Source organism: Podarcis erhardii (genome assembly GCF_964252035.2).
Source record: "Podarcis erhardii genome assembly, chromosome: Z".
Lineage (NCBI taxonomy): Eukaryota > Metazoa > Chordata > Lepidosauria > Squamata > Lacertidae > Podarcis > Podarcis erhardii.
The window spans coordinates 14,566,457-14,579,433 of NC_138504.1; the positions used below are offsets into that span (position 1 = coordinate 14,566,457).

General features: G+C 39.9%; 1 protein-coding gene across 2 annotated transcripts in view; it reads left to right on the forward strand.

Moving 5' to 3' along the window:
* Positions 1-12,977, forward strand: part of PCDH11X (protocadherin 11 X-linked) — a 777,747-nt gene that overhangs the window by 581,915 nt on the left and 182,855 nt on the right. For both annotated transcript variants that reach the window (XM_081847878.1, XM_081847879.1), the window contains one exon: positions 6,773-6,971. In XM_081847878.1, the coding sequence (XP_081704004.1) occupies positions 6,773-6,971 (199 nt within the window). The remainder of the gene's footprint in view (positions 1-6,772; positions 6,972-12,977) is intronic.

A 12,977-nucleotide genomic window follows, 5' to 3' on the forward strand; every position in this document is an offset into this window, starting at 1 on the left:
GCTGTCACCATCCGCAGTGATCATGGAGCCCAAGAAAGTTAAATCTCTCACTGCCTCCATTCCTTCCCCTTCTATTTGCCAGGAGGTTATGGGACCAGTGGCCATGATCTTAGTGTTTTTGATGTTGAGCTTGTTCATCTTTGTGGAGCTTACTTTCTACTACTGCTAATTCTAAGGGCAATTGCTGAGGAAGCACACCCTGACTTCTCAAGTTTCAGCTTCCTGCTGTGTGATATCTGTAGCTTGAGTTTTTGGCAATGAGTAATCAGGTAGCCTAGCAAACTTAAGTCAGTGAAACCTCTCAATTAATACAAACGTATCTGTTTTGCAAATGCAAATATTAACGTAAGTTTTAACTTCAGTCAAACAGATTTTTTACATTATATTTTTGCACACATTAAACTTATATTGTTTATATACACTTACCAATTAAAATGACTGGGCCCAGAGTAGATAACAAGAAGTGCCAGCAATGCTAGCAACAGTGAGAAGTACCAGAAGATGTTGAGCACTGATACTAGGCTGCCCACTGAATAGTAAGAACAACTGTTCCAGTCAGGAGGGCAGGATCCTCTGAAGATGGGTCATTATTCCTTTTGCATATGTACTCAAAAAGTACCTTGTGTGTCCTATTTCAGTGGAAGAGTGGAGTATCATTTCCAAAATAAAGTAAAATAAAAATAAATAAAAAGGTACCTTCAGTTTTAAGGTCAAATGTAATTCCACTTCTGTCCAACAGTTGGGAGAATGCTGCCCTTACCAATCTTATTAGCAACTGTAGTAAACATAAAGTTGATCTACCTAGATCCACACATCCATATAATGATGATGATGGAGAGCTTAATGATGCTGGAGAGAAGGAATCCACTGGGAATGATGGATCAGATATGGCTGCTCTTAACTTGTCATTTGGAAAGCTGTTCTAGAGTCTCATGGGTTTAACTTGTTACTACCCCCTCCCCTGGTGTATAGTTTCCCAGGGAAGATGAGATTTGGCAGCAAAAGGGGAAGGAGGTGTAGGAAGTGATGTGATTGCTAGCGGCTTGCCTTTCAGATGTGCTAAGTACCAGAAACACTGAGAAAACTGGAAGAGGACAGTTCTTGATGTTCAGTGACTCTGACAGTCTGTCCCCAGGTGAATAGGGCATCTTTAGATGCAACTTTAAGATGAGGTTTCTCTGTTGGCCCTTCAGTTTGTTCTGAATTTGGACTGAGAGCACAGCTGGTAAATAGTATTTTGTATCTATATTGCTGGATTGTTGTATTAATCATTGCTACACTCCCCATTTTCTTCAAGTGATAAAAAGCCCAGAAGGAAAGCTACTGGCCATCAAAATATTTTGTGTCAAGGAATTCTTGAGGTTAGTTATGCCAGTTTTCCAGGATGGCAACCACTTGGTTCCTTTTCATAGCAGGTTATTATGAAAGAGCTCTACTGGGAGCGAGGGAGGTCTGTGCCAAGAGGACTCTTGGCCTTTACTAAATATTTTGCTTGTGTGTGTGTTGCCTTTACAAGTCCTGAACTGGATCAGAAAATTACATGAGTTCTTTCTCATTTGTAGTGGGTGGGTGGATTATTGTTGCTGTCCTCCCATTAACATAGCATACATCATACCCTCTTCTCCACATATATCCAACACAAAAGCCTCCAATCTCCCTTCCCAGCTATCTGTTTGCCTTCCTTCTGCCCTCACATTAACGAGTGGAATGGATAAACCAAGGGAGTAGCAGAAAGGAAAGCAATCAGATGGGGAAGAGGCTTCTGTTGGATGAGGTAGGTTGGGATCTGGAGACTGGAAAGTACAGGGTCATTCTCCCTAGATTTGGTTCCCTTCCATAGCTTCCTTGGAATAAACCTGCATAAGACTTTGAGGTTAATCAGATAATTATCAAATAAAGCTCAGGAAAGAAACAAATGCTTCCTGACTGCGCCATGGGCAGAGCTTGCCATTACTGCTGGTAATATAATAAAGAATCTATTATTGCAGTAGGAGCTACCACCCCTGCTTGCCCCACTCATCAACTCACCCTCTAAATCACTTCGCACCCTCCTTAAATACAATTCTAGCAAAATATGATGAAGGCAGAGCACTTCAGAAAGCTGTATGCTCAACTGCTCTCTGGAGCATCTCCCACTTCCTTAAACACCATTCTAGATATGTTTAACTGTGTGTGCATCAGAGAGCAGTTGCCCAAACCACCCTCTGAAGCAGCTCAACAGCTCACCTGTGCTACCCAACTGCCGCATTGCTTGCTTGCTTGTCTTCTGTTCTGTTCTCTCATCCTGCTGCAGTGGGCATGGCCATTTATCTGCACCCATGCCCACTGCAGCATGGCAACCATTTTTCTTCCAAAACGGATGGGCGACCCCTTGGGTAGGCAAAAAGTAGAAATGTCCTAAGTATTTCTAACTTCTCTCAGTTGCCCACTGAACTTCATCCCCAATTGGCTACCAGGTTCTATCATGCCTAAAAGAGAACTTAATTCTTCCATAACCCTAGAGATGAACACACACACACACACACCCCTTCATCTTCCTGTGCCACACATTCATAAGGTATGATTGAATTCTTCTGGGACACAGAAAAAGATGGTGAATTTATGACCGCTTAAGATTTGGCCTACAACCACCTACTTGAAAGCATTCATGGTGGGGGGGGGGGAGAATTAGGAACATTTTATATCTTGTCATTATTACTTTGACAATCGTTTTACAGGCACATACAACTACCTGACATTTAGAAGACATCTGAAGTTTTTAATGTGTGATGTTTTAATGTATTTTTAATCTTTGTTGGAAGCCACCCAGAGTGGCTGGGGAAATCCAGCCAGATGGGCAGGGTACAAATAAATTATTATTATTATTATTATTATTATTATTATTATTATTATTATTATACAAAAGGAGGGGGGAAAGTGTTCTTTACTCCTTCCCTGAGAAGTAGACGAGCTGCGATTTTCTGAATTCCTGCAGACATCGTTACAGCATTCGCAAGCAAGACATGCGAATACAATTTTGCCAATAGCAGGGAGTTAGCTTCTGTCACATTTATTTTTGAAAGTTCTTCCTTCAGGCATTTCAATTTGAATTTATAAGATTGCAAAATATCCTCAGACTCCAGCTGTTTTCCTGTTTGTTTTCCAAAGGGAGCGTGTATAGATAGAAGCAAAATAACACGGATTGTAGGCTAGTCCTCCACCTTTTTCTTAATTTGATTACCACATGCTGTGTGCATGCTTTATTTATTTATTTATTTATTTATTTATTTATTTATTTATACCATTTCTTACCTGCCCTTCCCCATAATGGTCTGGCATGTGCAATCCCTTCCCCAGTTTGAACAGTATTGTCTCTCCACCAAGATCTGCTGGCTTTTCCTGGTGGGGGAATTCCATTTCCAGTGGGGGAGTCTCACCAGTGAGCAACATTTCAATGTGCGCATCCAAACAGCTGGCAGTGGAATTCCCATTGATAGTACCCAGAGGTCACCACTTAAATTGGGTTTTTCGGGAGGGAGGGGCCAGAACTGAGCTTAGAGGTTCTGCTTGACCCTGAGCTAGCCCTGCAGCTGTCACCTGATAGAAATATGGGCCTCCTTGCCAGATCAGGCAGCGAGCTGGTATAGAAAAGAGTCATTCTTGTGCTCACTTTCCACTCCATGGCACTCCATAAAACCAGTAAGCTGCAGGCCAGGGCTTTGGATTTCCCCCGATGGTGCATATGATTAATTGAGTCAAACCATATGTGAATATAGCAAGCTGCTAAGTGAAACCATTGGTCCATCTAGTTTAGTACTGTCTACACTTACTGGCAGTAGCTCTTAGAGGGGCTTCAGACAAGGGTCGCTCCCAGTCTTACCCAGAGATACCAAAAATTGAACGTGGGACATTTGGCAGGTAAAGCAGATGAGTCACCATTGAGCCACAGCTCTTCTTCAACTTTTTGGACAGTTACTTAAGCGGGTGGTGCTTCTTTTGTCAGAATACAGGTCTAAAGTCATACTAAGCTTTTCACATCTAACCAACCCAGTAAATTGTCCCATCAATCCAGCAATTGGTGGATTGTGTAATAGGCTCACCCGTTATTTTAAAAAGAACGAAAGATAACTCTTCATTAAATATGAGAGATTTCAACCTAAATCCACCAGGGATATTGCCTACTGAACAGAATGCATGACAATATGTGTTGGGCAATGCATATTCTGAGTTTTAAAATAAATATAGGCATGGTGTGATGGTTTTACTACAGGGACATTGACTGGAATTTGGCCAATATTTGTTTGAGCGTTTGTGTGTGAATAATATGGGTGGAGATGTTCTCAGTGAAGGTCTCTCCCTCATTTCTAACAGCTACCTCACTCCAAGCAACACCCCATAATCTAGGCCATATTCTAGCAAAGGGATGAGAAGCATGTGGCCACCCAGATGGTGTTAGATTCCAGCTCCAACCATCCCTTAGCACTGGCCATGCTAGATGGGACTGACTGGCGTTGTAGACCAAAAACATGGGGAATTTCACAGTGTCCCCACCCCTGATCTACCAGAACCCTGTCCAGTGACATTTTTCAAGAACCTCTGCTCTTCAAAAAATTCTTTGCTTCAATATGACTGCTCAGGAAATGTCCCTGGTTGATGGCATGACCTTATTTGACACCTGACATTCCTTAGAAGAATTGCATTTACACTTTCGGCAACCTTGGGAGCAAAAATAATTTCCCTTTATTGAAGGAAACAAATTATAACAGTATGAAATATGTCATAGAACATTTCACCCTTTAGGAAAGGTGACAGAATTTTAGAGTTTCTTGTTACCTATACCATACTTCCATTGTAGCACTTCGGCATTTAGATATTTTTTCAGATGGAGAAATTAGTTGAAAACACAAGCTCTTTTCAGGCACAATTGTACTCTACATGGGAGTGGGGAGCAGGGTTTAGGAATAATGGATAATTTTGATTCAGTTTTAATGTTACTGAGCGCATAACTTGCACTTCCTGAAACAATATGCAAACCAAAACACAGCCATCCTTTGCAATTTATATTTCTCTAAATTTTAGGGTGCAGTTCTCCAACCAAATGATGTGCCCCAAACTGTGCATATTAAGGGAAAGTGAGCATAAAATGTATCTATCTGTGAAAATGGTATGCATACTGTATATGCCTTATATTGGGGGGGGGGGACTGTTTGCAAAAATGAGTATATCAGGCAAAATTGCATACAAAAATGTGTATATAAAGAGAATTTTGCCATAAAATGCTGGTAAGTTTCCATAAGGATTAGAGCAGGGGTAGGCAGCCTAAGGCCCGTGGGCCGGATGTGACCCAATCGCCTTCTCAATCCGGCCTGCGGCCGGTCTGGGAATCAGCATGTTTTTACATGAGTAGAATGTGTCCTTTTATTTAAAATGTATCTCTGGGTTATTTGTGGGGCCTGTCTGGTGTTTTTACATGAGTAGCATGTGTGCTTTTATTTAAAATGCATCTCTGGGTTATTTGTGGGGCATTGGAATTTGTTCATATTTTTTTTCAAAATATAGTCCAGCCCACCACATGGTCTGAGGGAAGGTGGACCGGCCCACGGCTGAAAAAGGTTTCTGACCCCTGGACTAGAGCAACACGGGAACAGTAACAGTCAAACGAGACTACTACTTATCAATTAAAAATATATTCTTAATTGGAGAGTAGGGTGCTTTGTTTGTTTAAGATAAATCACTCATTGTTATTAAATATTGATAGCCGGGAAGAAATGTGGTAGAATAAAGAAAAGTTAAAAGGGGAAAAAAATCATTTGTAGGTTGTTGGGAGAAACAGACATTAAGTACTGTTATTCTTACTCATCTCTAAGCTTCTGAACTCCCTAAGATCTTAAATATCAGTTTTATGTTAGATGTTTAAAAATAATCTGACTGTAATTTGATGTGCATTATCTTGTGAGCGCAAAAGCCTTCAGTTGGTTTATTTTAAAAAAGGGGATGTTTACATCCTTTGTATTGTTCTGAATGTCACGTTCAAAGTAATGTGCGATTTCCTGCACCCTAAAGAACATAAATATAAGGAGTAAAGTTCTTTGGTTATTTGGTTAGATTGATGGATGGATGGAAGCATTGGTACTTCCCAATATTCTGTTCTATCTCTTTCAAATATCCTTTTTCTTTCTCTATGAAAAATATGAAATATAGATGTTAGAGAGAGTATCAGAATAGTACACACAACCAATACATGAGAGTGTCAGACTGAATATATTAAAGTGAATTTTACTCTTTCTTATAAAATACAGTTGTTTTATATAGTATCATCTTTGACAGGGGTGTAGAACCTTTCTTTTCAGCCTGAGGGCTGTATTGCCTTATGGACAATGCAGTTCTTTAGCCATGTAATGTATACAAAAATGAATATGCTAGGGTAAAGTATGAATAAAATGTAATGTGAATATAATAATAAAAATAACATGTGAAATGTGTTGTATTACGGAAAATTGCTCTGCAAGGTATGCATATTAGGAAGAATTGTGTACACACGTGTGTGTACATTAGGATAAATGCTGATGAATTTCCATGAGGACTGTTTAAATATATATAAATAACTTCCAAAAAACTGATGTAGAAATGTGGAGAACTGGGGGGGTAGGAAGAGAAATGGAGAGAAAACAAAATTGGCAGATTTGTTCATCCTGATAGGTACCGGGGCAGAACACGTTTCATCAGTTGGTTATAGTCAACAATAACCTGGGAACACTGCTGGAACAATATGGTTTTCTTCTCTCCTCTGCAGTCGCAGCGCCGAGTCACATTTCACCTGCCGGATGGTTCTCAGGAAAGCTGCAGTGACAGTGGGCTAGGAGACCATGAGCCCAGCAGCACCACTAGCACAGCACATCCTCTGCCACTTGGTTTCCCACAAGAGGAGTACTATGAGCAGACATCACCCAACAGTCGGACAGAGGGAGATGGCAATTCAGATCCAGAGTCCAGTAAGTCTGTTGCATCATGGGCATTTGCCACTCTAGGGAATTCATGGGTCCAAAATGAGCGTCCAGTGTATAGTGACAATTTATTCTGATTCAACTAGTATTTGTTTTGTTGCACCTGAAAGGACAAAGGTCATCATTTTGCCCATGGCTGAAGGGCCTTGTAGTAATAATTCTGAGCTGCATTTTGAGATTCAGATGATGAACCCATACGGACCAAACTGGCGGTATTTAGGATGCAGTAACCCAGCTCTTGGAGGAAGGGCCTATGTGGAAAAGCAGGATAGAAATCAGGACCAGAAGACCTGTGGGGTCTAAGCTAATAAGTGCCTTAGAGAATAGTAAACATGGAGCAGTAGCTGTCTTTGAGTGCTTCTTTTTTAATTTCAGTGTATGTTTCATTGTTTGGGTAAAATACAAAGACAGGCTTTTCATATGACTGGGCAATTGAAGGGCCTATAAAGAGTTTGCAAAAAGATGAAAAATGCAGCTGAGGCAGAAAGTAATAATGAAATTAAATCACACTTGCTGTTTGCTTCTTAAAGGGCATGCTACTATTTACGGGGTGATTTTTTTTAGGTTGTTGTATAATTTCAGAGAGATATATCCAGGCTGGCATTGATCCAGCAAAGCAAATTGTAAGTTTGTAGTTTTATTTTTAATATTCATGGACTATTATGGAATAATAACTCTACAGTTATAGAATTGGTTTTATTTCTTTGGTTTGGGGCCTGTTATCTTTTGTATTTGATTTTTTTTAATGGCATGCTGCTTTGGTACCTTTTGGTTGAGAAACGTTTTATAAATCTGCAGATAAATAATCAATCAATCATTCATTAAGGGAGGAAAAACTCATGAGAGGAGACAGCAGCAACAAACATGTTAGTTCCAGCCACACATTGGAGGGAAGCCTCCAGTGCTCATGTTTCACAAGAAGTTCTAAAGTATGCAGGAAGTCTCCATGAGTGCAGGAGTACCACTTCAAGAGAGTGCACAGGTTGGATGGTAACAGAGACAGCTTGTAACCCCCTCACATTTACTTAAAACTTAATGGTCAATCCAGAAAAGGGCTGTGTTTTCAGCTTAAACCGAGATTGGATCAGTTGTTGCCATTTGGGATGCCTTTTCTGATTCTTCCCCCCAACTTAGGGAGGGGTATTTGTCCCATTTGAAACAGCTGCAATGTCAGTTTGATCCTAATGATATATACTTTGATAAGTAGTGGCACACATCACTACCTCATGGCTGATGTGGTGATAGATGTGTCTTTGGATGTGAGAAGTTTGCAAGGAGGTTGGACTCACCTATTTTTCTTAGATGACTAATTATCTGACAGCTCAAGTTGAAATCCAATACCAAGAATAATTAGTGTTCTGCAGTGTGGAGATGTATACCCCAACTAATGTGATTTCGACTTCAATAGCTGTGCTTTGACGTATGCAATTGATGTCGTGTCCTCTGATGTTGGTAGTTTTCAACCATGTCTGGGAGTTTTTACTGTGATGTAGCTCTTTAGTGATTCTACTCTCACACAAAAAAAATGTTGAGGATGTTCACAATACACCCTCATCAGATGAGTATGATATATGAAATGTTTTCCACAGAAACAAGAACTAGAATCATAGAGCTGTTTTGTGGCAGATATACTTTTTTTCAACTGAATGCTTGAGTGAACTGAACTTGAATGTGGATAATTGAACCTGAGACTGTATACATGCAAATCATCAAACTGTAGCCACTCCTAATTTGCACTGACAGCTGGCAAAATTGGACTATATCCAGCGAGTTAAATTTAACTAGCAACTAGAAGAATAACACAGCTAACTTTCTAGGGTGGTGGTGTGAATGAATGAGAAAGAATTAACTGAACTTTAAAAGTGCAGTACATAGAAAAAAAAGAGTTCATGTGAGTTATCAAACATTTAACTTTTACTTTTTTAAAAAAAAGAGACTTGGACAAGTGTTAGTTCTGTATGCATTCTGTACGGAGTTCTTTCATTTATTTTATTGAACAAAATTTCTTTGCTGTTTGATTATAATAAAGCCTTCAAACAGTTTATAAAAAAACCCACAAAAGTTATCAATAAAATGCTGTTAAAAACAAGCATTTAATGATTCGAAATATCATTAAAGTCAGCAATATACTAAAAAGAAATGTGTTTTACATGTGCTTCTACCAGGAAGGAGTCTTAAACTTCTACCAAGCAGGAGTGTACTTGGTGTCAATAGACATGAAGTTCCAAGGTATAGGGTTTGTAGCCAGTTTTGGAATGTTATCATAGATTAAATTACTCTGGCCAGGTTGTAGATGGGGCTTATGTCATTCACATGGCATTTGGGGAGTTTACACAGTGTTTATAAAGGAAATCTCCTTGAGCTTTTAATCATTTGGTCTGGCAGTTTACCTAAATTTGCCCTTTGTGGAGTAGTTCAGAGACTTCTGGGCTTCCTTGTTCTTAAGGCTTGTTAGCTTCCCTAAACTGTGATTTCAAAATCACTGCTTTTCATAGTTCTGTCCAAATAATGATTGGAGCAGAGCAATGGGATTAACAATTTAGTAGAGTTTGTGATTTCTGTCAACCAGATAAACGAAATCTTATCCCTTTTCAAAAACGACTTTGATATGAAAACAAAAACGACAAAGTATGCAATATAAAATGGTGGTTCAGACTTGAAAAAGTCTGTGTGCCAGGGCTAATTCTCTATCATCTATCTATCTATCTATCTATCTATCTATCTATCTATCATCTAGCTAATTTTTAAGTAGCATTTTTCAGTATAGAATAATAAAACTGTGTGTACAAAACCATAACGTAGCCATAAAATAAACAAAAAATGAGCCATAGCTCACCAATAAGGATATATGTTCTTGCCCCTTTTAAGTTCAGATGGAGAAATAAAGCTGCATCAAATGTTTACAATTTTAAGGATAATAATAATGTACTCAAAGCACTCAACTTTTTTGAAAAAATGACACTGAAGTTCTACAACATTTAATGCTCAAGATGCAGTATATTTTAATCAAGAGGTAGACTCTGTCACTGGGTTATAGAAATATATATATATATTGTGTGTTGTGTGTGTGCATATGCACCCATGTTGATGTCCACTTGTGGGTTCTTCCATAACTCTACTGATTTTCCCCATCTTCAAAGTGGTATGCTAATAATTAATTTGCAGAGGGGCAGAGTAATTAATCTTAGCAAGACAGTACTGCATGATTGATCTTCTACCTTTAATCTAATTAGCCTGCACATAGGTGGGAGAATGTAATAGCTGAACACTTTACTATAAGGCTTTGAGAAAAGTCAACCCTTTTTTTGATGACCCGCTGAGACCATTCCCATACATCACTTCTTGGGTAGTCATTAGTTGCATGTTTGAATTAAAAGGTGAGGAAACTGGGGAAGATCAAAAAACCCAGAGTAGGTTGAACATTCTCATTTTAAATGAGTCAGTCCTTTTGTACACTCTTAATAATGTATGATATATCTTGATAGCATCAAATTTGGTTTGGTAGTAGTGGCCATAACCAGCCATAGGTGAAAATCAAAGCAGCAAATATTTTAGATGTGCCAAACTTTCATATCATAGGGGAAGATTCAAGAAACAGTTCTTTGATGTTCACAAAACTTCACAAATGAAGACTGGCACTAAATTAAATTTCACTGTTTGATGCAGCATCTTATATTTGGCCTACAACAGTTCAGCTTGCGGATTGCCCAGGCAGGTGCATTATGTGACCTGTGAGAGCAGCAAAATAACTTGCACAATGGTTATGGGATAAAATCAGGCCAAATATTTATTGAGAGCAGCAGACAAGGCAAGGGTTGGCATGGCATTGGGTCCCAGGATCAGTTCATCATTCCACAAGCCCTCTGTTGATGGAATGGATCTGTTGGGTTTGGATCTCTCCAAACCTGCATGATGGGAGTCAGCCAGGGTTGAACCTTGCCGTGGTGCAAGCCAAGCAAGCAAGGTCTCACTGGGAGACCAGGGTGCAGATTCACACCAGGCAGATACCGAAGACATGCTTGGGGTTGCTGTGGTCAATGCTCCCCTCAGGCCCCTTATGGGAAGTCCCCTTAATTATGCTGATCCCATCAAGTGCCATTTCCACCCTCATGCAAACTATGTTCTTCCGCCTAACAAAGGAAAGCTATAATTTCACTGAGGGGAAGGCGGAAGAAACCCCCAACCAAGTGTCAATCAGGTTGATGGGGGGAAAATCCTTTACAGCCCTGTCAACCCAAAATTGTTCAGTGAAGGCTCTAACATGAGGGTGGGTGGGCGGGAGGGAAGCTCTTAAAGCAAAAAGGCTATGAGATCCAGAAAAATAGCAGCCTTATATAGGCTTTCCCCTCATAGGTGGAAGATACTGGGCAAAACCTTGCCCAGTATTTTGCTGCAATCTATGGGTGTCACCAGGCAAAGGCGTCCTGTGCTTATTGGGCATGGAACGGGGCTTACAGTCACAGGTCTGCCAGCTCCCTCAGTTTGCATTCCTTTGCTTATCTTTCAAAGGACATAAAAAGCATTGTGCTGAATCTGTCCAAACTCCAGTGTCCTGCTTCTACAGGAGCCACCCAGATGCCTTTGAGAAACGTTTCCACACTGATCCATTCAGCAACTGGCATTCAACGGCACATTGACCCTGCCCATGGTGGTTCCATTTAACCATCATCAATACCGGCAGACCTCTCCATTTCAAATTTCTACGACACCGTTTTCAGTAGGAATGGAGGAGAACTTTGTTCAGTTCACATTATTAAGGGCATATCTGCATATCACTTTGTTGCAACTTTCACTGCATGGCTTCCCCCAAATAATACTGGGAACTTTGTAAAGTGTGCCAATAGTTGTTAGGAGACGCTACTTTTCCTAACCTAGTAGCAATAGTAACAATACAATATGCACCCTTTTTCAAGACTTCTCTTTGTCATTGTTTTTAGTGCAAAACTGCAGAGCAAAGCCTGTAATGTATGTTTTTTCGTTTTCCCTGCTATTTTAGGGAAAGTTTCAGTGTTGCATTGACAGCCACCACTTTGCTGAAGAGCTCATCCCACAATAGCTAAGACATCAAAAGCTCTGTGTTTCCAGGCATGCTTGAGGAATTTGATCCAGCTATTTACTGGATTTCATGCTTCTCTGGATGTTGTGATGCAGCTCTTGGCAGCTTGCACCCCTATACTTACACCATATCCCTATTTTCATAATGCACGTGTAAATAATATTTTGAATGGATTAAAAAAATGCAGATTAACATGGAACTGGAATGGAATTACAGGTCAAAATACTGTATGTGGAAGTGACAAGGGCTTCAATAGACAGGTTCATCAGCTGTAGCAGGATACAAAGGAGAAACAAAGCAGATTTCTTTCATTTTCCCCACTGCTGTTACTGATGTGAAAAGTGCTGGACATCTGCTGTATAAAGGGGGTCCAAATTGGTGTGCATGTGATTTCAAAGCAAGCAATGGGGCCCTATACTAGCAATAACCCCAAAAGTCAAAATGGATAGCACCTCAGAGAGAAGGAAGTCATTCTTTAATGTATGAACTTGAAGCTGTTGACAGAGTTCCATTTACGTTTGCAGTTTTGAGGATGAGTTTATCTCGAGGATCTTAAACCCAGTATGGATTAGTCTGAGGATTTATCAGAGACAGAGAGAACAGTTTGATCTGAGTGTAGCAATCCCTTATCTTGTCAATTCTGTTTGAAAATGACAAACACATGGAACCTGGTGTGCTTGGCCAATAGAAAGCTGATGTCAGAAGGACTGGAATGCCACTGAGCATGAATGACTATCTTCAGTGACACAGAATAGGTAGCCCTTCTCCTCACAAGAGTCTTCCTTTGCTTCTATTTTTTTTAGTAGGCAGCCCATGCTGTAAGATAAAGTTCACATGACATTTATATTTCTATTATTTATGAGGCAATGAGGCAATCCTTTTTTATGACCTTCTCTATTTCCTCTCACTCTTCCCCCATCACATTTTCAGACTATCTT